The sequence below is a fragment of the Onychomys torridus genome, chromosome X (genome assembly GCF_903995425.1).
Source record: "Onychomys torridus chromosome X, mOncTor1.1, whole genome shotgun sequence".
NCBI classification, from domain to species: domain Eukaryota; kingdom Metazoa; phylum Chordata; class Mammalia; order Rodentia; family Cricetidae; genus Onychomys; species Onychomys torridus.
In genome coordinates, this window is record NC_050466.1 from 76,630,581 (window position 1) to 76,656,750 (window position 26,170).

At 38.9% G+C, this 26,170-nt stretch overlaps 1 protein-coding gene across 13 annotated transcripts in view; it reads right to left on the reverse strand.

Moving 5' to 3' along the window:
- Gk (glycerol kinase) overlaps positions 1-26,170 on the reverse strand; it is a 79,517-nt gene that overhangs the window by 39,998 nt on the left and 13,349 nt on the right. For 7 of the 13 annotated variants that reach the window (XM_036174845.1, XM_036174842.1, XM_036174844.1 and 4 more), the window contains exons 2-5: positions 22,367-22,440; positions 21,564-21,670; positions 11,007-11,084; positions 2,525-2,601 (exon numbers count right to left, since the gene is read on the reverse strand). In XM_036174845.1, the coding sequence (XP_036030738.1) occupies positions 2,525-2,601; positions 11,007-11,084; positions 21,564-21,670; positions 22,367-22,440 (336 nt within the window). Of the gene's footprint in view, positions 1-2,524; positions 2,602-5,960; positions 6,045-11,006; positions 11,085-21,563; positions 21,671-22,366; positions 22,441-26,170 lie in introns of all 13 variants that reach the window. The other 6 variants (XM_036174843.1, XM_036174836.1, XM_036174833.1 and 3 more) reach the window with 1 other exon arrangement.

Consider the following 26,170-nt stretch of genomic DNA (forward strand, 5'->3'; position numbering starts at 1 on the left):
AACGTCTAAAGAAAAGAACTCAACAACATCAACGACAAACTGCTCAGTGGATAATCCCATGGGCTTTCAAATGAAAGTACCTTTCCTAGCCCATGGTACAGGGAAGCATGCTCATGACCAAAGAGCAGAGCAATTATGTTTGCAGTTCAAAGGGTATCCATGTAAGCAAGGTAAAGAGAAAACGAAGTGCCACGCCATCTTTTAGATAGTGATAGTACGATATCATTTTGCAATAAATCGTTCATCTGTAGATCTAAACCAAAAGTCTCCACTTCATTTTTCTTTTCATGATAGATTGTGAACTTTATAGTCATACATTAATAACAATAGCAAGAAAACTACTTTCAAACACATAATTTAAAGACATACCATATTTGTGTATATATGCATATATATACATTCATACACACATACATACATACATATATACATACATACCTATGCAAATATCAGTGGAAAATAAAGCAGAGGTCAACGACATGCCAGATTAAAACAATACAAAATTGCTGTCCATAAGAAAGCAGCTGGCTAAAGTCAGCACATACAATGACAGGAAGAAAATGGAACTCATGTGTGCTTATTGCTCTTTCTTGAGAATGAATAAGGTTCAATTCTTGTTGGCATATTAAATATCCAATTTCTTTATAAAGTTCAAGTAAAGGGATTAAAGATGTAATTAAAGTAACATAAAAGTGATATAATTAGCTTTCTCTCCTTATCCTATGCCCTATTCTTACCTCATATGAACATACATCACGAGAAAACTCAAATCATAGCTGATGTGCTATACTGATACGTACGTGCCTATAATCTCAACATTTGAGAGGCAGAAGCAAAAAGATTGCTGAGGAGCTGGAAAGATGCGTTAGCACATAAGGCACTGACTGCTCTTCCAGAGGACCCAGGTTTCATTCCCACTACCCATATAGTGTCTAATAGCTGTCTGAAACTCCAGGCCCAGGGAATTGAACACTCTCTTGCCTATGTGGGCACCAGGCAGACATGCAGTGCACAGCTAATACATGCTGGCAAAACATCCAGACACATAAAATAAAATAAAAGGTATAGAAGAGGATTGTTGCAAGTTTGAGGCAGGCCCGCTTGGTATATACAGTGAGCTCCAAGTCAGCCAGGGAGGGCTACACAGTAAGACCCTGTCTCAAAAAATGCTTGTAATTTTTTTACTGAAAAAACTTCATACAATATATTCCAATCACAGTTCCCTTCTCATAGCCACCCCACTCAACTCCATGTGCTTTCTCTCTCTCTCTCTAGTAAACAAATAAGCAAACAAACAAGAAACCCCACAAACCATAATTTTAAAAAAGCAAAGAGAAAAAAAACAAAACACACACACACACACACACACACACACACACACACACACAGAGAGAGAGAGAGAGAGAAAGAGAGAAAGAGAGAGAGAGAGAGAGAGAGAGAGAGAGAATCCATAAAAACATATAACCAGAAACCATAATGTTCTCAAATATTTTAACTCCATCAGCAAGTTAAAAATCTTAAGGTCTCTAGCTTTTTTTGGGTTGTTGGGGCAGAGAGTATCAATGCTCAGAAATAATGGAAGACAGTAACACATGGAAATATTATTTGAGTTGCAAGGTCATCCCCTAGAGGTACAGGCTGTCCTCCAGAAGATCTTGCAAACCTAGCAGACACAGTCTTAAATGATGCAGATAGGGAATGTAAAAGTTGCCTGCAGTGGTAATGCAGAGGAAACTACACAACCCTTGAAGCTCAGAAAATAAATGGGCAAGACAAGCCTGAAACTACTTAGGCAAGGAAGGGAGCATACATGGGATTATCTGTTAGTCTGTTATAATTAATGGTATTTGAATATTAGCTTCAGACCCAAGATCCAACATGTTTCCCACTGGCAAATAAAAGGGGGACACATCTCATTAAAAGAAAAAGAACTTCTTCTTTTTGGGTTCTAGAAGAACCTGAACTTGCTAAGAAATTAACTTCACTTATCTAAAGAGAAAGATCTATATGAGGATTTAAAATTAGACATATTTTATTATTCTTTTTCATGTGAAAACGTTTTTGTTTTTTGCTTTGTTTTATTTTAAAAAAACAAAAACAAAAAAAGGTCTTTAGTGAAGATCTTGAATACTACCGACTTTTTCTTTCTCACCGAATCCAGGTTACTAAAACCTCAAAAGCACTTAGGACTTTCTTCAGTGGGCAATAGGGAACTATGCTGATGGGTTCTGAAAGTATGGGTGAATTAAAGGAAACAGCCCTTAGGTAATATGATTTAAGCTACTGGGACATTATGATCTCTCTACCAGTCTGTCCTCTTGGGGTATTGTTATTTGATTTCCCCACAGAACACAAAGAAAGCTAAAGACTTGATTTGACCACAGTTATCTGAAAGAAATATTCTATAAGTTGTATAAAATAATCATTTTACCATAGGTTGTAATAGAAATAGTCTTTCTCATGAAATCTGCGAACTTTTTTTAAACACACATTCTTACTGTGTACTTCTGAAGAGACTTCTTACCTTGACAAAGTTATTATTTCCTGGAATTCTTTTACTAAGGTTCTCAACGGTAGACTGGGTTCTTAGGTCAAGCCACACTACAGATCAAAACATAATAATACATAAGAAGAATGTCATAAAAATGAGAACTTAATAAATCACTGTCACAGATAAGAGACTGATTAGTTTCCATAAGCAATTAAAATGCTATAGCTTTTAAAGGATAGAAATTAGAAAATTAGAAATGAATAGACATACTGTTAGAAGAATATTTACAAAGGAGAATTGAAAGCTTTTATGCAAAATTACAGACCAAATTATGGGATCAATACAAACCTTGGGGCTTTTATTTTGCATTATTTTTAATGAAAGAGCATTTGGAGTAGGGATTTTCTAAACACACGTGGGTAGAGAGAAGACTTAAAAGCCGGGCAGGCTAGTTGGCAGTGCAAAACGCACAGCTCAGGATAAAATGCCTATCTTAGAAGCCTTGGGAGAAGACTGTGACAAAGACAAAGTAGAAAACCCGATGGGATGATTATTTATAATAAAATCTTTCAAAGGATGCAAGAACTGAAATCATTATTTTCTTTAATTACAATCCATTTCATTGCTGGATTATATGGGGAAAACTCTACTTTAATGGACCACCATTTTCTTCCCTAAGAAATTATCTCATTTAGCTTTGTGACAGAAGCTTGGGGAGGAGAATGCACTAAAAACTATAAAATAGATTGCATAAGTGATCAATAAGCCAGATTTTCTATCTCTTGTTTTATAAGAGACCGGGTCTATTGTATTTAACTTTTATAACTTTTAATCTACTAGTGGTAAGTCAGTATTTTTAGGACACTAACTGTGCTCAGATGCTTCCTGAAAAAAACCTGAGGCCCATAGTCTATTTAAAGGACTCCAGGGCAGATAATGCAAGATTGCACACTACATTTTTGAATGCTGCCAGATACCTTGTTTGGTTCACTTAACAGTGTTATTCTGTTCTCTACATTTAGAATCAGTTCTTCCCTGTAGTAAATTTTTACAAATTCGTTCTAATTATCTAAATAGCTCTGAGCTTCATTTTGATAAGTACTAATTCCCATGAGATTTAAACTAGAGACTTCAGGATAAAATACTGGTTTTCATAGGTATAAAAAGCAGCAAGTGACCCACATGACAATCAAGAAAACAGAAGGAGAGCAAAACTCATGACAATAGATGGCCTATAGTTAAGGTCTTCATTTGGTCCCCAGCACCTACTTCCCTTGACCCCAGAAGCATTATCTCAAATTCCTTTTGGAGATTTAGATTTCCATAACCCTCAGCTGTGTGGTTTATCTAAAAAATTTCCCTGCCCCAAGTTCCAGGGTTAGGTATGAACCCTAAGTTCTTACACAAGAGATCCCTTGGCCAAATCACTGAACCGAGATTTATGGTCAGCCTTCAATCATCATTCTTGGCTACGTTTAGCACTATGTGATTTGGGCCTGCTATTTTCATGACAGGAGATCTGAGTCTCTCATGTGAGGAGCCATCTCAGAAAAGATAGACTTGAGGGGGATACCAGTGACTTTCTGTATTCAGAACCAATTAACACCTAAACTATGCTACCACTGGGTGACTAGATCCATTAGCAAAATAAACTGCTTTTACTGTTGTTGTTTTTTTTTTTTCACTTGATTTAGTTGGAGCTGAGTTTTCTAGTACAATGTCAGGACACAAACCATTAGCAATATCATCAGAGGTGGCAACATCTCCCATATCAAAAGAACAAGAGTCAGCTCCGTTTTACATAGTAACAGTACTGTGTGATGATGACAAAAATAGACTTTGCTCACAGACAAGCAACCTTAGCAGATGTTATTGGATTAACAAGAGTAGCTGGGAAAGTGGAAGGATTCAGGGGAGAGGTTTTAAATCCGTAATACGTACGATTAGCAAGCACATCTTAATTCTCAGTGTTTTCAAATACAATGAGTTATAAGGTGAAAATCAATTTAGTGAGTTTTGATTCCTACATCAAAAAATTAAATGGTAGATTGGGATAGCAAATATTAGAGTTTGTTCTATTTCACAGGATAAAGATCAATGTGGGAAACATTTGTTTTAGTTATATGGGTTTGTTGAATCATAATATAAAATACATTTCTTAGAGAGGGATCTAAACAAATACAGTCGATATCCATAGACTCTTGGCTTGCTGGCCTCTTTGATAATATAAGCCTCCTTCCTACATCTGGTGTTCTCCCTCCTTCTCTGTCTCTTCCTCTCCTCCCCACCACCCTGGCCTCTCACTGGGGTTAGGTAGGGATGGAATAGGGGACTTCCCAAATGCCATGCAACTACTCTTCCACTGACTCCACACCAGCAGTCCCTGTTTATTGACATCTTAATGGATACAACACTTACTGTGGAGCTGAAATACAGGCCCCATACTCCATGATTCAGGCACAGTAGAGCTGGGAATTGGACCCACAAATTTGTCTTTAAATAAGAGCCCTCCTTCCAAATACTACTACTAGAACTCCACAGCAGTGATTCTTTCTTAGGAAGCATAATAGAACCATCTAGGAAACTTTGAACTTATCTAACCATGACCTACCTTGCAGCATTCTGGCCTAAGCCTATGTACTTTTCTGAGTATTGCAAGTAGTCCAACACAATACTGATAGATAGGTGAGTATGTCTTTTGTAGGGCCTGTTCTTAGTGTATTAATGTGCTCCAAATAATTAATTCAAAACCAAAGGAAACACTGACAATAAGGTAGAACTAGGAATCTCAGTAGTCCAATGACTTTATTGCTCTTATCAAAGACTAGTTAACCAGGCTTGTAGTTAGGCTTGACAACACTGATATCCATCGTATTAAATCCTCACTACAAAGAATCAAAACACTGAATGTAAAACCAAAGTTCTAAGTTTGGCTTTGCTAACAACAAGCTTTGTGACTTGTTCAATTATTTAAACCCTCCTTGACCCGGATCCTCTAAATATAAAATAAGGATGCTAGAGTGGATGGCATCTAAGGTCCTTTTCCTTCCACTGTTCCAGGATTGCAGAGGGCTGCCATGATATTTATTTTTGTATTTTTTTATAGTCAAAGAGTACATGGCAATTAGAGTATATGGAATGAATTAGTACAAATGGCAAAGAAAAAGATGTCAGTGGTTGTTGATATACTACCAAAGCAACTCACAGATGTACAAAATTAATTGAATTAAGAACAAAACAATTAGAAAATTCATTACAGAAGCTAAGATGGGAGAATTAGATTGGCAGAATAAGAGCTCAAAAGCCAAAGAGAAGAAAGACCCCCAAAGCTGGAGGACTAGGCCCCTTGTGGAGGTAATTTCTGAGATCAAAAGAAGTGGCAGGTCCAGATCTGGCGGCAGCAGTCAATTTCCCCCAACGTGTCTGAGTTGGAAGGCTGGGAAGTGAGCAATAGCCAGAGCACCAATACCTGAGGAAGTACCAGCAGCTGGAACTGAAGAGCCAGAGGGCACAACGGCAACTGGAACTGAAGAGCCAGGAGAAACTGGAGCAGCTGGAGCATTAGGAGAAATAATGGCAATTCATGCTAGAGACAGCCAGGTTCAAGGTCTATGTATGCTTGTTTGGAAATGGTAGATCACTTGGGCAAGTTCATCAGAGTGAATGTTTTTTCTACACATGTGAATGTAGAAAAAGAAACGGAAGAGGCATGGAGTAGAAGGGAGCAAAGAAAGTCCAGTTCACTAGCACTTCCATCTGGATGAAAACCATGTAAGTGTGTGTTTATTGTTCAGAAAGGTTCTTCCCTACTTGGCAGCATATATGCATCTTAGTTCAAAAAAACCATGGAACTAAAATCATGCATGATATATTACAAGAGCACATCTTCAAGGGGATGTTAAAAGAACATGCTACAGTCCCTGCTGTGGTCATAGGCTGCAGGGTATGAAAGAGCTATTTTGGGAAAGTACAATCCCAAGAAAGTACTTTCCTCATTGGGTAGCTGGAAGTAAAATCATTTCCATAGACAGGAACAGCACTGTTTACTGGGAATAGGGAACTGTTAACTCTTAAAGTTATAAAGTAATATATAGTAGGAAATAAACTCTAAGGAGTACAGAATGCCATAAAAACACCTTCTAGAAGTTATTAATGGCTTTTATTTAGACTAAGGAAATAGGAATTTCAACGGTCCAGACCATCCAATGAATAGTTTACAAAAATAATTTGGATGGTGTGAATAAAGTCACATCTAATACATTTAGTTTGTCCTGATAAAAGAGTTTTATGAGTGAAGAGAAATGTAGTTGCCTCAATCTCCATGACCAGTTAGTTAAGTGATATACACAGTACAGAAGAAATCATCATCTTCAGAAGATATGGAATAATAAATCACAAATCTGAACAATTTTGGCTAATCACCACAATAGGAAGCAACAAGCACACCTAAGAAAATGAAACTGGAAAAATGGCTAGGAGTCATCTATATCCGGTGGGCTAGGCACAAAGCAAAGAGTGAGTCTCCTCTGAGATGGTTTGTCCTGAGCAGTTTGCAGTATGGTAAGATGAAAGGAAGGCTCCATGTTATCCACCTCACCATAAGCAAGGGCCCCCAGAGTTTTACAAAGTGTTACTGGCTTCTTTCCCGTGATAATATAAGAATCGTAAGTGCCAATAGTTAAGCCAGGAATTAAGCTGTTTGAAAGGTCATATACAAGGAAGAAGAGACTATGTCCCTCATTTGATGATATTTTCAATAGCAGATGGGGCCAAAAGAAAAATGGGAAGTAGAAAAGGCAGAAAAATTAAAACCCATTCACCTCCTTGTGTGTGTGTGTGTGTGTGTGTGTGTGTGTGTGTGTGTGTTTACAAATGTATATACATGCAGAATATGAAATCAACTCTAGCTGTTAGTACATAAAAGCCAAAATTCCAATGACAGACCTGAGTGTCTGGGAAGTAGTGATGTAAAGTGGCACTCCTCTTAGATACTGTACTACAGTGTACCTTATTAATTCTAATATATATTAGAGCATGCACACACATATATACTCATACATGTAGACATCTAACAATAGCTTGTATGTACCTATGGGATCCACTGAACTTTCATCTGTTTACAATTGGAAAAGGTAGCAGTAAGCACACAGCTTTATTGCAAGTTAGCATAGCCTTTGTCAGGATTCTGTTTGTGGGATAAACCTATACCATGGCCACCAGTTAATTCTAAGATCTTATATCTTATTTCCCCGGTTCCTATACTGGGGTAAATATATTCACTGTTTAGCACACATATAGGTTAAAAAAAAAAGCCCACATGAAAGGGATTTTCTTTCATTTTTTTTTTATATTTTTCATTCTGTGTGTGTGTGTGTGTGCCTGGCATGTGTATGGAAGTCATATGACACTAGCAAAGTTAGTTCTCTCCTTCCACATATCCATCCCAGGGCTCAAACTCAAGTTATCAGGCACCCAATGAGCCATCTCAGGGAAATTTTAAAAAAGAAAAATACAAACTTTTCTTCTCAGTTGCTTGTTCATAGTAAATATTGTTCATCAGTTATATAAATCAGTGAGTAAAACCAGGAAAATGAAAAGAATATGCTAGAGTGACAGAGCTTTACAAGAGGAAAAGGAAGAAAAAGGGTGCTCTGAACTGATTTCATTGTTTTGTTTAGAATCCTGTGTATTCCAGGCTGCCCTCAGATTCACTATACAGTGTGTGTGTGTGTGTGTGTGTGTGTGTGTGTGTGTGTGTGTGTGTGTACACATATATATGGAATATCTATATATAGTGAATATATACATATGAACTTGAACTCCTGATCTCTCTGGTTCCATGCCCCAAGGGCTTGGATCAATGTACCACCGCCAATGGTTTTGGACTGAATATATCATAGAAAAAAATCAAAATGAACTCCTAACCCCAAATTTGAAGGAGTTAGGATGCGAAGCCTTTGGGAAGTGATTATGTTAGAACAACAGAGTCTCAGAAATGGGATTGGCACACTTATAAAAAGATTGGAAAGAGTTTGCTTTCTTGCATTCTGCTCTCCACTATATGGAGATCAAAGTGCCAGTTGATTTGGACTTGTGAGGGCACCTTGATCTCAGCCTCAAACTTTTAAGGTCCACAACTATCATAAACACAAATCTACTGAATAAGCCACTGAGTCTACGGTATATTTGGTTCTAGCAGCCTGAATTAAGATAAAGAAAATTAAAAGTGCAAACATCACACCATGATAAAAAACAAGCCAAAGAAGCTTGACCGCAAATCCATGGGGCAATCTAATTCTGTTTCCACTAATCCCATGTGATCTTTCTTTGGAATGAAGCTGCTAAATATTCAATACCATGATGAAACTCTCAACTGAAACCTACATGGATGGATGAAAATTCAGATGTTTCTCTAGATGAAATGAAGTTGAAGGAAGAGTCTCTCCTTGTAATGGTTAAGCAGCTTCTTTCTCTAACTCTTTTCTCCTCTCTAGTTCTCTTGACATTTCTTCTTCTAGCTGCCAAATTTCTACGACACAAAGCTACACGAATGACAAGCCCCCTTGGTTTGCTGAGGTATATTTAGGGGCCACCACAGAACATGAAACATACAAAGGGAATTTCCATATCTGCTTTGAAAGCAATTTAAAGCCAAGTGTCATGGTGCACACCAGTAAACCAAACACTTGGGAGGTGGAGGAAGATCAGGAGTTCAAAGTTATCCTTGGCTTCTTAGTGGGTTCAAGACCAGCATGGAACACTTAAAACAAAAAAGTCCATCAAGACAGCTCAGCGGGTAAAGGTGCTTGGTGCCCAGCCTGGCAACTTGTTTGACCCTTGAGATCTACAAGGTGAAAGTAGAAAACTGACCCTAGTCAGTTATTCTCTTTTTCCCACATGCCTGCCACAGAATGCATGCCTGCCTTCCCTGAAAAGAACTAAATAAATGCAATAAATAAATGGAATGAAAGCTTTCAAGCAAATCTTTCAAAACTATAAATAAGCCAGGCGGTAGTGACGTGCACCTTTAATGCCAGCATTCGGAGGCAGAGCCAGGAGGATCTCTGTGAGTTCGAGGCCAGCCTGGGCTACAGAGTGAGTTCCAGGAAAGGCACAAAGCTACACAGAGAAACCCTGTCTCAAAAAACCAAAAAAAAAATTATAAATAAATAAAAACTTTCAAAACAATCTAATTTCTAATTGCCTAGAAAATAGCTTCAATCAGAAATTTAATATCTCATATAAAACAAAAATCTATTTTCCTCCCTTAATATTACTTAACTAACTTCCATTCTCACAAGCTCTAATTTATGTTTTTAATTTTTCTATCATCTCTTTTGTGAAACAGTGCTGGGGTTTTGCTAAAGATGTAATACAGATTTTAAGCACAGTGCTAAGAAGAAAAGAGCGATTCAGGAAAAAAGACACAAGCTAGAACACGAGTGTGAGCTTCTCAGAGAATAGTCACCTCCTTCATGCTTAGGACTTCTCCAGTGCACAAACACACAGTGGGATCTGTCCTCTAATGTCTTGCCAGTTTTTCTTCTCTCCAGTTTTACTGCACTATCGCAGTAACTAACTAGCAGTTTCAATTAATAGCTTTCAACTAACTAGCAGTTTCAATTAATAGCATTCACCACACAGAAAAATCCTGTCCTTTAACAGATACATATTTAGATTTATATGTTTTTATTTGCTTCCCATTCTTGTTTCATATTCCTTTCCTTCTTTTTGAAAAGCATTCAGTTTCCCTTCTTTATAACTTATTATGATAATCATACATTATTTTATCTTTTCTTTTCTCCTTTTGTTATTTTGAAACAGAGTTTTCCCTAGGTGACCTAGAACATGCCATGTAATCCAAGTTGGCTCTGAACTTGAGACAATCTTCCTGCCTCAGTGCTGGAATTTTAGGCATGTGCCCTCATGGCCAGCATGATTTGCTATTTGTGACAGAAATCTTTTAATGGTTATAGATTTAGAACACATCTTTCCTTTCAGGAAGTAGCAGAATCCTTTAGTGCTTTGCAACTGTCATATGCTAAGGATGATGGTAGTATCTACTCAGGGAGATTTACAGCTTTTGGAGGTTTGTATACCATGAGGAAACAGTTAAATCCATAACAGAATCATCTACAATTCTGATAATTTATCTTAATAAGTTCAAATTTTTAGATAGAAAGTGCCAATATACAAATAGGTTATAGACAATTTTGAACACTTGCGATTGAGTTTTCAGCATACAGGGTAGATGTCAGAAACACAATGGGGGTCATAAAACGGTTCTGGAACTATCCACCCATTCATATGATTACAAATAATCAGCAAAAGGAGAAAGCAAGGGAGAGAGTTAATTCACTATGTGAATAACTATGATTGAAAAACTGAAGAGAACTCTGCTGCCCACTCAGATTATAGGAAACATGAACCTACGGTTTTCCAGTCAGATGATTTAGTGTGATCACCTCTGCAAATGGAACAAGGCCTTGTGCTGAACCTTTGCATGATGGCTTACCCAAGGCATTGTAGAGAGGCTCTCCAGTCAGCTTGTCCCAGACTACTGTGGTTTCCCTCTGGTTGCTGACACCAATGGCTTTAACAAGAAAGTCAACAGAAAGAAGACATTAAACATGTAGGATATTACTCCAGGATAATAGGAACAACTAACATTTTTTAAAACCTTGCAATTTTTTTTTTTGAGACAGGGCCTCACTATGTAGCCTGGAACTCCCTATGTAGATAGACTGACCTTGAACTGACAGAGAATGATCCCCCTACACACTGCCACTTCTGCCAGGCCATCATACCCAGCCTTCCATTTGGAATATTGGTAGTGATATCTGGTTTATTTTCCTTAAATGACCCTAGGAAAAAAAGCGAACGTACAGTGTAAAGTATTTAACTCTACAGAATCCTTCTACTTCACTTCAAGCACACAATGACATGGACCCTTATCATTTCTGAGAAAAGGCTCCAGACTGTCTCAAAGGATGCAATAACTTCGCCAGTTTTCAATGACTGATTAATTATTATGTGCAACAATAAACAATTTGTTTACTAATTGTTATGTGAAATGTCCCTTCCTATATGTGTACATATGTGCATACACACATTTTAAGGAAATAGCCAAAGCCAGGCATTATAGTAGGAATGCATGCCTGCAGTCCCAGTGTTTGGGAGGCTGAGTGAGGAAAGAAACCAGAAGTCAGGGTCAGTCTGGGCTACATAGGGAATTCTAGGGCTGTATGAGGCACTGTCTCCGAAGAGAGGTCAGTGAGATGGCTCCGCATGTAAAGGTACTTGCCACAAAGTTTGAAGGCTTGAGTTTGATCCTTGAAATCAAGAGAAACGAACAGAGAACTACAAAGACTCCACAAAGTTATTCTCTGACCTTCACACACACTCAATAGTATATACATAACCCCATCCCCAACACATACTGTCTTTAAAAAGTTAGGAAATATTAAGTAAATATTCAGTAGCACTTAAGCTCACCAAAACCAAATAGCTGCTGTTTAAATTCCAATCTTGAGTGCCCTTATTTTGTCACCTTGGAGTTTTATTTCTTGTAAAGTGAGTTTTATTTCCTGTAAACATTTCTTGTAAGTTCAAAGTCCCCACCTAGCAAGAAGTCACTACATATTAAAAACAAATGTCTGGTAGAAATAAGTAGTGAACAACTGTCACTCAGAGCTGCTGTCATCATCACCATAGAGGACAGAGACTGTCGCAGACAATGAGACTGGCCTGAGCAGGATAAGAGAATTCCTTGACCTCTCAGATGCTACAACAGCAGGAGCCTAGCAATGGGTGGCTACAGTGAATACTGCGAAAGTGATACTTGTTTGAAAAGGAAAACTCCCCAATGTGGAAGCACAGTGAATTCACAACTAAAAGAGTCCATTTCCTCATTGTTAATTTCCCTGTAAATCAGCTGGCTGCTCTTTTTAGTCACAATCCTCAAGTCACATGTCTGTCATGCAACCTTTCTTTATTGGTTCCTTCTGACTCACACTGAGACTCTAATCTAGAGCTATTTCCATCTGATTCTTTGGTCCAGGATTTCTCTATAACCACTCCCTTTCTCCTCTGTCTTAATTCCATTCCTTCCTGCCAAGGGAAACTGCTTTCCTTGCAGACAACCAAAGTCCACTGAAATCTTCAGGCCACTGATGTCTTTATTACCGCACACATGTCCCCTGCAACGCCACTGAGCTTTCTCAATGTTCCAACACTTGTTTTACCCTAAAATCCTTTTAAAATTACATTTATATATATATATATATATATATATATATATATATATATATATATATATATACATACACACACATATATATATGTATACACACACACACACACACACACACATATATATATATATATATATATATATATATATATATATATATATATTAATTATACTTATCTACTGAGAAGGAGGTTTGGAGGTGGAGGTCAGAGAACAACTTGCAGAAATTAGTTCTCACCTTCCACCATGGAAGGCCTGGGGTTGAACTCAGGTTGCAAAGCCTGACAACAGTTGCCTTTAACCACTGAGCCATCTTACCTGCCCAAAGCCTAGCAAGGTGGCTCATGTCTACAATCCCAGCACATTTTGGAGACTGGAGTAGGAAGTTCACTGAGTTTGAGACTAGTCTCAGTACATAATAAGTTTCAGACCAGTCTGAACTACATATCCAGATCTTATCTCCTATCTCAAAGACAAACAAACAAACATAAAACCATACAAACATATAGATGAACAAAAAGTTATAACCACAATTAAGAAAATATACTTAGAAAAAGTCTTTGTACTTAAAACTTGAAGTCTTAGTAATTATCATCTAGGCCATATTGTGGATAATATGAACCCTTTGAAAAATAAAAACAGGGTAGCATATAGCTGAGTGATTATCATGTGTGGGGCCCTGTACAGAATCCCCAGCTAAATTTGGTAAATTCTGGTTTAATTTAACATTGTAACACATTTTGGAATTAAAACCTATAAATGCACAGAGAAAAATAATAAGCTTTACAAAAATAGTTTTCTTGCTACTACAAGCAACCTGTGGGAAGATGTAGTAAGCTTTTCACACTGAGCTTGGTGGCATATGCCTATAATGCCAGCATTTGGTAAGCTGAGGGAGGAGGATAGTTTGTGGGTTCAAAGCCAGCTACACAGCTAGTCACTGTCTCAAAACAAAAAACCTTTCTGCTTTTCAGGCAGTCAAAAACTGTGTGTAGTTTTGCATGTAACATGTATACTTGAAAATTAATAACAAGATATGACCACAAGTGGAACACTGTTTTGTAGAAAAGGGTGCTTCCCCGAGACTGTCATGAAGTTGGTTCCTAAGAGAAGGACATGACAGCAGTCTGGGTGTTCGGGTGAAGGAGTGCATGGGGGCGGGGGGGTTCCTTTACTCTATCACCAACATAACTGCTGCAAATGTAACTCCTGAGGATTTGTGGCCTCATTTTTTGAAACAGGTTTTGCCTATCCCTTAACGAGAACATCTGGCATTGTAATTCTGTGGATGTGGCAACTCCTAAAGTACCATTAAAGGCAAACATAACTGCCTAACACAGACAAGAGCAGCCTACTGCCCGGATTTAGGTTTAAATGTGCGCTTCAACTAGACAGTATATTTGAATTTAGGAGACATTGTTCACAGTGGCTTAGGTTAAAAAAAAAAACCTATTTTTATGGTGAGGGTGTCTGAGAAAGGTGTCTCCATTCAGTAGACCACTCTGAGTCCTAAGTCATCTGCTTGCTTAAGCTTTCCAAGTGCTGAGCATATAGACAAGCATGATCACACTCAACTTCAAAGTCAGTACTTTTTGATAGATGGAGACAACTAACATGAATGAATCAGGAATTTGTGAAAGGTATATAAGCAGATATGATGAACTCTGTTAATGATTATCAGGTAAGACTAAATGATATTGCTCTTCACTGGCAAAGCTCATTCACTTGTTGCATAGGAAACATAAATGAAGTGTTTTGGGAGAGTATTATCAATGTGGCTCAGGGAAACAAGTGGTCCAAGAGTTATAAGAGCAGTACTTAATGCCCTCTGTTTATGAACAGCTACATGTCCTACAGTCCTCTTCCCCCACTGCAGTTAAAGGAAGCTGCTGTAGGTGACTGCTGATCCTTTACAGTTTTTATACTTTGGTTACCTACAGTTCTACATAGGAAAGCAAAAGCTTGCCCTTCTGATGACAATTCAGTAAATTATCAGGGGAAAGCAGTAGCATGACTTGCCTAGTATAGCGGGCATTATGGGATATTCTCATCCTTAGCTACAGGCTGTTGGTTGCCGGGAAGGAATCACTTTGGTGTGGTATGACCTTTTCTTAAGACTTGTTTATTTATTATGTATACAGAAGAGGGCGCCAGATCTCATTACAGATGGCTGTGAGCCACCATGTGGGTGCTGGGAATTGAACTCAGGACCTCTGGAAAGAGCAGTCGGTGCTCTTAACCTCTGAGCCATCTCTCCAGCCCCCGTGGTATGACTTTTATATTGGAGAAATAGGTATATCAACAAGACAGTAGCTTTAATTCCAGCATTTGAGAGATAGAGGCAGGAGGATGTCTAAGTCTGAGGCCAGCCTAATCTACATAGAGAGGTCTAAGACATCCAGGGCTACATATGGAGGAGGAGAAAGAGGAGACAGATACATGCTAAAGTCTACAGGCCAGTTGTTGCAAGTGCAAGACAAATTACTTGATGAGGAACTGTGTGTCATCTTCACATACCCCACAAACCCCAGAAAGACAGGTAAACCGGTGGGCCCAGAAGACCACCATATTGCATCCCACCTTATGTGTCAGGATGGTAGAACAATGTTAATGCCAAGGTCAGTTATCGTGGACTCTATATTAAACATCTCTTTAAGCTGTGAAGTTTATGCCTCAGAGACAATGACCCTTTTGACATCACTTCTTTTGAGCATTACTGAGTACCTATTAGTGGTTTATACTGTTTCCGACTGTTAGAATATCCCCCAAGAAAGAATAGCAATCATTTTGATGTACTGCTCACATCAATTTGATGATTGCACTTCTATTTAGATGTAAGAATAGCTGGGCATTGGTGGTGCCTGCCTTTAATCCCAGCACTTGGGAGGCAAAGATAGGCGGAGGCAGAATTCTCCTCCAGCACCACGTCTTCCTGTGCACTGCCATGCTTCTCACCATGATGATAATGGACTACACCTCTGCACTGTACGCCATCCCCAATGAAATGTTTTCCTTTATAGGAACTGTCGTGTTCATATGTCTCTTCACAGCAAGAGAAACCCTCACAAAGACAGAAGCTGGTATCAGGGTTGGGATGTTGCTGTGATATGTGTTGGTTAAGCGGCAGTGCTCATGGCTGGCAGCCGCCCCACAGCAGCCATGTGAGTGCTGGATATATCAGTGATGGAAGAGTCACGAGCCATGCTTACCTTCCTAGAGCTTTATTGGGAGGGAGGGAGGGAGGGAGGGAGGGAGGGAGGGAGGGAGAGAGAGAGAGAGAGAGAGAGACTGACCTCGAAGAGGTGGGAGAATGCAGAAGGAGAGAGAGCAGAAAGAGAGGACACAGAGAGAACACGCCCACTTTTAAGGCTGGACACCATCCAGGCTGGTGACATAATTAAGGACATAATCCTGACATCATTCCTGACTGTGCTTTTGTTTTGGGGAAAATGGAGACTTTAGGACTTTGGGTTAAGAAAGCAGTTGGATGCTTTAAACGGGACTTAAAATGAGCCATCCTAGTAGGTACAGGGAAGACAGTGGTGCTGAAGATGATTTGAACTGTGGGAGCTCAGCTCAAGAGGTTTCAGAGAAGAACTTTAGGATGTGGCCTAGAAACTATTTTTGTGATATTATGGCAAAGAAGTGGCTGCTTTCTGCCACTGTCCCAAAAATCTGCCTGAGGTGAAATTGAAGAGTTGTGGATTAACAGCTTTGGCAGAAGACATTTCCAAACAACCTTCCATTGACTGTGTTGTGTGTCTATTAATGGCCTGGCCATGATTATGCAGATCTATAATGAAAAGGAGCAAGCTGAACAAGGAATAAATAAACAGTATACAAAATATACTGTTTAAGGAGAAAGGAAGCACCAGGAAGTGTAATGGAGCCCAAGGAGATAAGTTTAAAGAAAAGCCTCATCCTAAATGGAATAAAAGGAGTAGTGACCTCAGGGCAAGACCCCACCTAGCTAAGCCTCCAATAAGTGAAAGGGAATTAAAGAAAAGCTTAGGGCTAGGTGTAGTAGTACATGTTTTTAATCCCTGCACTTTGAGCAGAGGCAGGCATCTCTGAGTTCAAGGCCAGCCTGGTCTACAGATCAAGTTTCAGAAAATCCAAGCTTAGGCAGTGAAGGAAACTATCAAAACCAGAAAGCTGGTGAAAATATATTTGAACGAGTAGGCCATGTTCCAGCACCAGAAAGCAGAATTTGGCAGCTTTGGCTACATGGCTTTGGCTTTAGAGTTAAGGATACAAGAAAGGGATTATGAAATCTCCCTCCATCACTAAGGTAAGTCTGCTGAGGCCAGGCATTTGTCAGAGGTGTCTCTGAATGGAGGCCCAGAGAGGCCTTTGTGTGAAGCTATGAAGGTGAAGCCTGGGTTGCCTCAGAGACCCCAAAATGTTGGAGATGCAGAGCCATGGGATACCTGCTGAGGAGAGCTGCTAACTGGGAGTGAAACCAGCCCAAGAGAAAGAAGTGTGTTGTAGTCAACAAAGCTGAATGGAGTTGGAGATCTGAAGAGCTCTTTGACATCAGACATGGAGAGGCAAAATTTGGAGTTTGCCCAACTGTTTTTCAGTCTTGCTTTGATCCAGTATTTCCTCACTATGCTCCCTTTCCTCCTTTTTGGAATGGTAATATATATCCTGTGTCACTGTATGTTGGAAGTATATGATCTGCCTTTTCATTTTGATCTTATAGGGAGTTCAAGTTAAGAGACTGCCATGATTCTCTGAAGAGACTTCAAATTTTGGCCTTTTAAACAGTGTTGAGACTGTGATAGAGTATGGAATGGTTACTTTTGAAGTTGGACTGAATGCAATTTTGCATTATGATATGGCTACAAGCCTTTGGGGCCAGGGGAGTAGAATGTGGTGTTTTGAAAGAAAATGGCCCGATATAGAAATTTAGGATACAGATATGATAGGATAAAAGGGGTAAATTATTGAATCTACTTTTAAAGAGCAACAACTTGGGGGTTGGGAATCTAGCTCAGTAGTAGAGCACTTGCCTAGCAAGCATTAAGGCCCTGGGTTCAGTCCTCAGCTCAGAAAAAAAATGGACAAAATAACAAAAAAGACCAAAAAAAAGAGCAGCTTGTTTGAAATATTTTACATTTCTATGCATTTTAGTTTATTAATAGAAATTTAAAGTTAATTTTGTTATACTGCATGTATTTTTACACATTTAAGGTATTATGTTTATACAATGCATTTAAAATTGTAATATATCATTAAGAAATACAGATTAATAGCTAATCATCTATGATAATCAAATTTATAATCATGTTAGTTAAGTTTTTATATATACAAAGATACATTTCAATTAAGTAGGTAGGTAATCTTCAAACACCTACAGAACATAGCATTTAAGATGTTTTAAAAACTTAGATTTTTCTGGACAATGAGACACACCTGCTCCTGGCAGCACCAATTCACTTCAAAGAGGAAGAAGGGCATCGAAGACACTCTATTTGGAGTTCACCTTCTTCTTGGCAAAAACAGCCATTTAGGCAAGAAACTGCTCATGTCTGGACTGCTTGATAATATGTTATATAAACTGGACATACAGGACCCACAGGAAAATGGCCACTAAATTTTGCCAAAACAAGGCAAAATGGTCCTTTAGTTTCCTGCTTTGCAGAGGAGACTGCCAGACATTCTACAGGACACAGGGAAACTCTAGACCTATAGGCTGAAGATGGATGCCCCAACTTTACAGAGGAACATTGGGTGACTGTCCAGGCAGCCAGATGTCTCTGTCATTCTAGATTTTTGGAAGTTGCTTAAAATGTACTTCCTGTTTACTTAGGTAATATTATATCCTTCTGGGGTCTTTGATGGAGTTGAAGACTAGACAGTTATAATGTTAGCTTTCCTTAGTCATGATAAAAGATAAATTAGATATAAAACTTTAGACTCACAAAATAGGAGAGATGGTAGAATATTTTCTAACTTTGCCAAATATAAAAAACTAGATATTGTAACTGTAATTCCTGCTTGATAACTGCTTTATTATATATAATTTTACAATATTAAAATTAAAACCTTCCTTTTTGATTAGACAGAAAAAGTAAGTGCTATGAGATGTCTTTCTGCATGCTGTGAATATATGCTGTTCCTATTGGTTACTAAATAAAGCTGTTTTGGCCTATGGCAAGAAAGCTTACAGCCAGGTGGGAAATCCAAGTGGAGGAACAGAGAAAAGAAGGGTGGAGTCTGGAGAGATGCTGGCCACTGCCAAAGGAGCAGCAAGATTCCGGCAGACTGGTAATGCCACAGCCATGTGGCAACTTATAGATTAATAGAAATGGGTTAAGTTCCAAGAGCTAGTTAGCAAGAAGCCTGCCATAGGCCATACAATTGATAATTAATTTAAGCCTCTGAATGATTATTTTATAAGCGGCTGCAGGACAGCAGGGCTGGGTGACCAGAGAAAATTGCAGCTACAGGCCCCCAAAAGGAATGACATTATTAGTAGGTGTGGTCTTGTGGAATAGGAAGTGTGTCACTGGAGGTGAGATTAGAAGTTTCATTATGTTCAAGCCAGGCTCTATATCTCTCTTCCTGCTGCCTGGTGATCTAGGCATAGAGCTCTCAGCTCCTACTGAGGCACCGTGTCTGTCTGAATGCAGCCATGCTTCCTGCCATGATAATAATAGACTAAACCTCTGAACCTGTAAGCCAGTCCTAATAAAATGCTTTCCTTTATAAGACTTGCCACAGTCATGGTGTCTCTTCACAGCTACAGACTATGACAGACCTTGTTTAAAAATCAAAACCAACAGAAAATCAATAATAACAACAAAAACAATCAAATAAAGAAAAAATCCAATTAGGACAAAAATCTTAGGAGTATGGTAAGTCTTGAAGCCAAGAGGATATGAATCAAAGGATCAAATGCCTGTAATTCCAGTACTTAGAAAGCAGGAGCAGCCAGGCAGCAGAGCCAGGAAAATCTCTGTGAGTTGGAGGCCAGCCTGATCTACAGAGTGAGATCCAGGACAGGCACCAAAGCTACACAGAGAAACCCTGTCTCAAAAAACCTAAAATATAAAAATAATGGAAAGAAGGAAAAGAGAGAGAGAGAGAGAGAAAGAAAGAAAGAAAGGAAGGAAGGAAGGAAGGAAGGAAGGAAGGAAGGAAGGAAGGAAGGAAGGAAGAAAGAAAGAAAGAAAGAAAGAAAGAAAGAAAGAAAGAAAGAAAGAAAGAAAGAAAGAAATCAGGAGCAGGAGCAGGATAGTTACAGCAATTCAAAGCCAGACAGGTCTATTTCTTAGCCCTTGTTTCAAAAAAAAGTCAAACAATCAAACAAAACAACACAATACAAGCTCTAAGAGACAAGAAGCAGCAATGACCACATTGATTTTTTTTCACCCTATACAATGGTGCAGCACCCCTGGGTAGCTAAGTAACTTTTTCTCCCTATATAGATAATAAATAGCCAAGCATAGATATTATACAAGAAACTAGGAATTCATAGAGAGATCTACAATAAACCCATTCTTTCAGGCAGTGATTTCATAGAAATTCAGTAAGTAAAATGTTTGGATTTCGGGTTGGGGATTTAGCTCAGTGGTAGGGTGCTTGCCTAACAAGCACAAGGCCCTGGGTTCAATCCTAAGCTCCACAAACAACAAAAAAAAATAATGTTTGGATTTCAAAAACTATTTCCCCAAAGCATTCCTCCCCCTCGTGTTTCTCTTCTTAATAAAAGACATCCCCACCTACCCTGGAGCAATGTATAACCAGGTACAACAAAACAAAATGAAACAAAAACTACAATACTCTGAAGCATCACCTTTTTTTTTTTTTGGTTTTTAGAGACAGGGTTTCTCTGTGTAGATTTGTGCCTTTTTCCTGGAACTCACTTGATAGCCCAGGCTGGCCTCCAACTCACAGAGATCTGCCTGCCTCTGCCTCCCGAGTGCTGGGATTAAAGGCATGCACCACCAACGCCCGGTGAAGCATCACTTTTGACCCATTTCTTCCCCTTACCCAACTATTCACTATTCTCTCTACTACCCTAGTAGCCAATCAGTCAGCAAGTATTGGTCTTTCCTCCTTGCTTTATGTGACTGCTGTCTGTCAAGCCACCATACTCTTTCAACACTTCTACAGAAGCCTCACACTGGTCTCTCCATCACAGTCCACTTGCTACACATCAGGTATGGAACTGTCTCTGACTGGTAAGTCATCACCTGCCCACTCTGATATTAAAACTAACAATCACACTCCAAAATATGCTGACAAGACCCCACTGATTTCTCCAATCTGGGCTCCATTAAACCCCTTACCTACCCACTCTGTCCACTCAACTTGTTTTTACTATTCTTATGACATGTTGGTCTTCTTTGTGACTCTAGACTACCTTGATTTAGTCTCTCACCTTGGGATCTTTGCAAGCAATGTTTATTTTTCTTCAAATATTTTTCTCCAAACAGTCACATGACCGAACCCTCATGTCCCTTGAAATGTCAGCAAAATAATCACCTCCTGAGAGAAAAGAAGGCTCCCATGGCCACCTAACCTAAGGTAAGCCCTTGTAGGTACACTCTATCATATCACTCATTTTTTAATTTCCCACATGGAATTTATTAGTATCTGAAATTAACTTGTATTGTCTTCTTTTATTTTTCCTTGTCTTCATGTGAATAAAATGGCTGTGTGAACAGGGACTGAATCTTGTTTATTGTTGTGCGCACTAGTTCTCACAAAAAGGCTTGCATTACAGAAAGATTCAATTATGAGCTGAAAGGATAAATTAATGAATGGGATTGGCAGAGCTGTACTAGAAGATGAAAATACTCAAAATACCTTTGATGTTGGAAATATCAATATTGAGCTGTCCAAGTTTTTCACATGTTTTCTCTATACACTCATAAACAGACTGCAGGATTTCCTTCGGGTCTTGTTCTACCCATCTTTGGAACAAAAGGATAAATGTGTTAGTCTCCAAGAATTCATTACAAACCTAACATGTTTCCACAAATAAGTTAACCCATTAGATGTGCCTAGCACATAAGTGAAAAAAAATAGGAAAGCAAAGCATATCTATGTTCTACATTCTAAAGTAATGAAAAAAACTATTTTCCTTACATTTTTCTTGTTCTTCACATTGAAATAAGCCATCCTTCTAAGGATGGTCACTAGCCAGGTGTGGTGGCTCACACTTCATATCCCAGCACTGGAAAGGCTAAAGCAGGATGACTGTTTTAGGTTGCAGGCCAGGCTGGTCTATAGAGTGAGATTATCCTGGTTCCAAAAGCCAGAAAATAAAGCAAAACAAAACAAATCTCCTAAACAGTCACCATTTTAGCACTGGTAGTAACAATAGGGAAACAGAAATAAATGACTTCAGAGTTAATGCAGAACTGCTGATGGTTACTCCACCTGTTGTTGTGTACTTACATTACTTAGACTTTGCTCTCCACTGCTGAATTCCTAAGCTACCCTTGATGAACTACTGCATTATAGTTGCATTTCTTGCCCAATCCCAATCTCTCAGGTCCTCTCAAGATGGTGTCTGGCTAAGTTTACCAAACCAATCCACAGAGTACATGGGGTGAGAAAAGCCAATAAATGTGACATGTCTTTATGTATTAAATTAAGAAACATACCCTTCTCTTGGGAATTCCTGTTTTATTTCTACTTGATGATGACTAAGAAGTTCAGCTGTTTTTGAATTGAAAACCTGAAAAACACATCAGTATAATAATGCAGGTTGATATAAAAATCTGTTTAAAGTTATTAAGCAAATGAAGTTCTTATTAACATATATAAAACAATAAGTCAGATGACACGGCCACCAATGAAGTTTGGCTTATTCTTCACGCAGAATCATAAAACATTACAATGTGGTTGGCTGTAGAGATGATTCAGTCGTTGTAAGTACTTACTACTCTCCCAGAGGACCCGGGTTCAATTCCCAGTACCCACATGGCAGCTCACAGTCCTCTGTAACTCCAGTTCCAGGAGACTTGATACCTTCTGGCCTCCATGGACATCAGGCATGCATGTGGTACACAGACATACATGCAGGCAAAGCACCCAGACATATGAAATAAAACTAAATAAATCCTTTTAAAAAAAGGAGTGAAAGAACTTCTGAGATGGTGCTGTAAACATGGTCAGGGGCCTATGGCTAGGCAGGATATTATAGGCTCAGCAGAGAACCTGCTACTACTGCTTTGCTAAATGGACATGTTACTAAACTGCCTTCTATATACGCATGTTTTTACCCATAGCTTAGTGCTGTTCTCAATCTTCTTCAGAGAAGCTTCTTGTGGCTCTGGGCAGCAGTTAATGCAGAGATTCATTAGTAAAGTGACAAGAATAAAAGTGATGATGATGACAGGACATCTATATCATCCCTCCAAGGCTTGTGGAACATCCGAGAAAAGGGGATGAGAACAATGGAGAGCTAGGGGATGAGGAAGTACGGCACAAGATGTCGTCTTTGGGACATGACATAGCTGTTGCCCTCGAACTCACTACAGCTGTGCTTACCTGCACAAGACCTACACAAGATGCGATCTCTCAGTGATGGAGAGGGGCTCATGAGGCACCATCTCCCAGACAGACCTTTGGCAATGGCACCCACGCTCATGCAAGCAACTCTACCAAAAGTCAGATGGTCACAGATACAATAAAAGGGAGAAGTAAGAGCAGAACTTCTTCGGCAGAAGGGTGGCAGCAGAAAATGGAGGAAGGGACGGGCGGGCAATGGGCGTGAGAACAACTAAAATTCACGATCCATATGACTGATTGGATGGGTCAAAGAATAAATTTTAAAACATATGTAAAAGAAGTTCTCCTGAGAAAATAAAACATAATAACCTTTTTAATGAGGATATTTCTGTCAGTTGTGACCCCAGCATTGTGGAGACAGAGACAGGAGGATTGCCAATAACTTTGAGACAAGCCTGAACAACACAGCAAGGCTGTGTTAAAAAAAATCAATAATTATGATGATGATGATGATGATGATGATGATGATAGTGGTAGTAGTGCACACCTTTAACCCCAGCACTCAGGAGACAGAGACAGGCAGATCATTGAGTGTGAGGCCAGTCTAGACTACAGAACGAGTTCCAGGACAGCCAGGGCTACACAGAGAAACCCTACCTCGAAATAACAAACCAAGAAAAAAAAAAAAACGGCTCTTATTTATCCCTAAATAAGCCAAAATGGCTCTCTACAAAATGGAAATTAATACCATTAATAGCACAGATTTCCTTGGTGAATAAAAAAACCAAGAAGGATAAGGAAGTTGACACAATACTGATGGTAATAGCAGCCTTCACTCCTCATTCTTCTTAGATGAGAAGGATGCTCATGCAGATTGGTACTTGTGAATTCCTTTCCAGGGAGATTCAGTAGTGTCTTTATCAAGCTTTTTTACCAGGAAAATAGAGCCCTATCAGCAGACCCTTGATATAAAACATTAAAACCAGGGGATGAAAGCTAATAAAGAAGCTATACAATTCACCACAATTTCAATGAAGTTATGCAGCACTTTTTAAAACTTTAGTAACAGTTTTTCTTAGACATTGTTTCTACCAGTTAGTACCTGTACTTGAGTACCCATTTTCTTATGGTTTCAGAGTAAGAATTTGTAATGTAACTACAATTAACTCTCCAGATCACTGTAACTATAGCCTAAAGCTCATTTCTAATTAGTTATTTAGTTAATTAGTCATTTTAATTAGAGTAGTTCCATGCCTCAGTTTCCTGTGGGAGAAAATACCTGTTCACTGCAGACTAAAAAAAAAAAAAAAAAAGAGAAAATACTCTCTGGCAAGTTGCTTCCTTCCATTGTTCTGATGCACACCAGTTTTTCTGGAGAAGTGATGAATAGAAAGCAAGAAGGCAAGTTCTAAAGTTCTTTGAGGAGATAAAGTATCTTACAAATCAAAGGTTAACTCAACATCATAAAGAAATAAGCTGACAGAACCCCATTGCATATCTTATGATTTATAGCTCAGTACTAAAGTATGTGCCTTGGATGTATGTTCAGTTGGCTAAGTTTTATTTATGGACATATGCCCAGGACACAGAACAGTACCTTGCACACTTGTCAAAGGTCTGAAAAAAAAATAGACTCTATTATAAGTACTTACTTGAAGAAAAATTATCAGATAAGAAATAGCAGAGGTAGGTATGGTGGCTCACATATGTAATCTAACAAACTGGGAATCAGAGGCAGGAAAATTGCTACTACAAGTTTAAAGCTAGCTTAGTCTTAGATATCTACATATTATTGAGTTATAGGTCGGCCAGGGGAATACAGGAAATAAATAAACATCTCAAACAAACAAAAAGGAAGAAACAAAGGAAATGATGGATAAAATGAGATGGTAGAGTGCTAAGGAGATGCAGTTCACATGGTAGAATGCTTGCCAAGCATGTGCTATAAGCCTTGGGTTTGATACCCAGAACTGTATAAATCTAAATGTAGTGGGATATACCTATAAACCTACAATTCGTTCCAGCACTTAGGAGGTAGGAGCAGGAAAATCAAGAATTCAGTGGCAGGCTTCACTACATGAGACATTGTCTAAGTAAATAAATAGTGAGGCATGATGATGCATACTTTTAATCCCAGCACTTGGGAAGCACAGGCAGGCAGACATCTTTGAGTCTGAGAAGAGCCTGGTCTACATAGTACTAGGCCAGCTAGAGATACCTAATGAGATCCTGTTTCAAAGTAAATAAGAAACAAACAAACAGAAATGGTAGGATAGGAACTAAGTATGGTAATGTATACCTATAATCCCAGGACTAGGAAGGTTAAGACAGGAAGACTACTCACAAGTTTGAAGCTAGCCTCGGCTACATGGTAAGTTCCAGGCCAGTCTAGACTATACTGTAAGAGCCTTTCTTTCTACAGATTGGTGGAGACTGGGAAGATAGCTCAATAAAATCATCTTTCTAAAAGATAGTAGGGAAAATGGCTGAGGAGATGTCTAGGTGTGTGCCAGTACTTGCTTGATGTATGTGCAAATATGAGAATCTGAATTAGAATAACCAGCACTCATATTAAAAGCCAAGCATGACTTCATGTGCCTATAACCTCAAGTATATCCCTGGGGCTCACTGGCTGGCCAGCCCAGCCAAAATGACAGGTTTCCATATCAGTGACTTTGTCTTAAAGAGATACAGTGAAAAGCAAAAGAGCAAGACACATATTGTATTCTTCCTCCCTCTGCATGTGCATACATGGACACATGCACCCATACACTCACATTCATGCAACGTACACACCACACACATGCAAAAAGAAATGAAGAAGAGACCCTTTTTCAAGCCCAGCATGGTCATAATTCCAGCACTCACAGGGCTGAAGCAGGGAGATTAGCATAAATTTGAGGACAGCAGCAACCACATCAACCACATAGTGAGTTCCAGACCAACATGGAGTA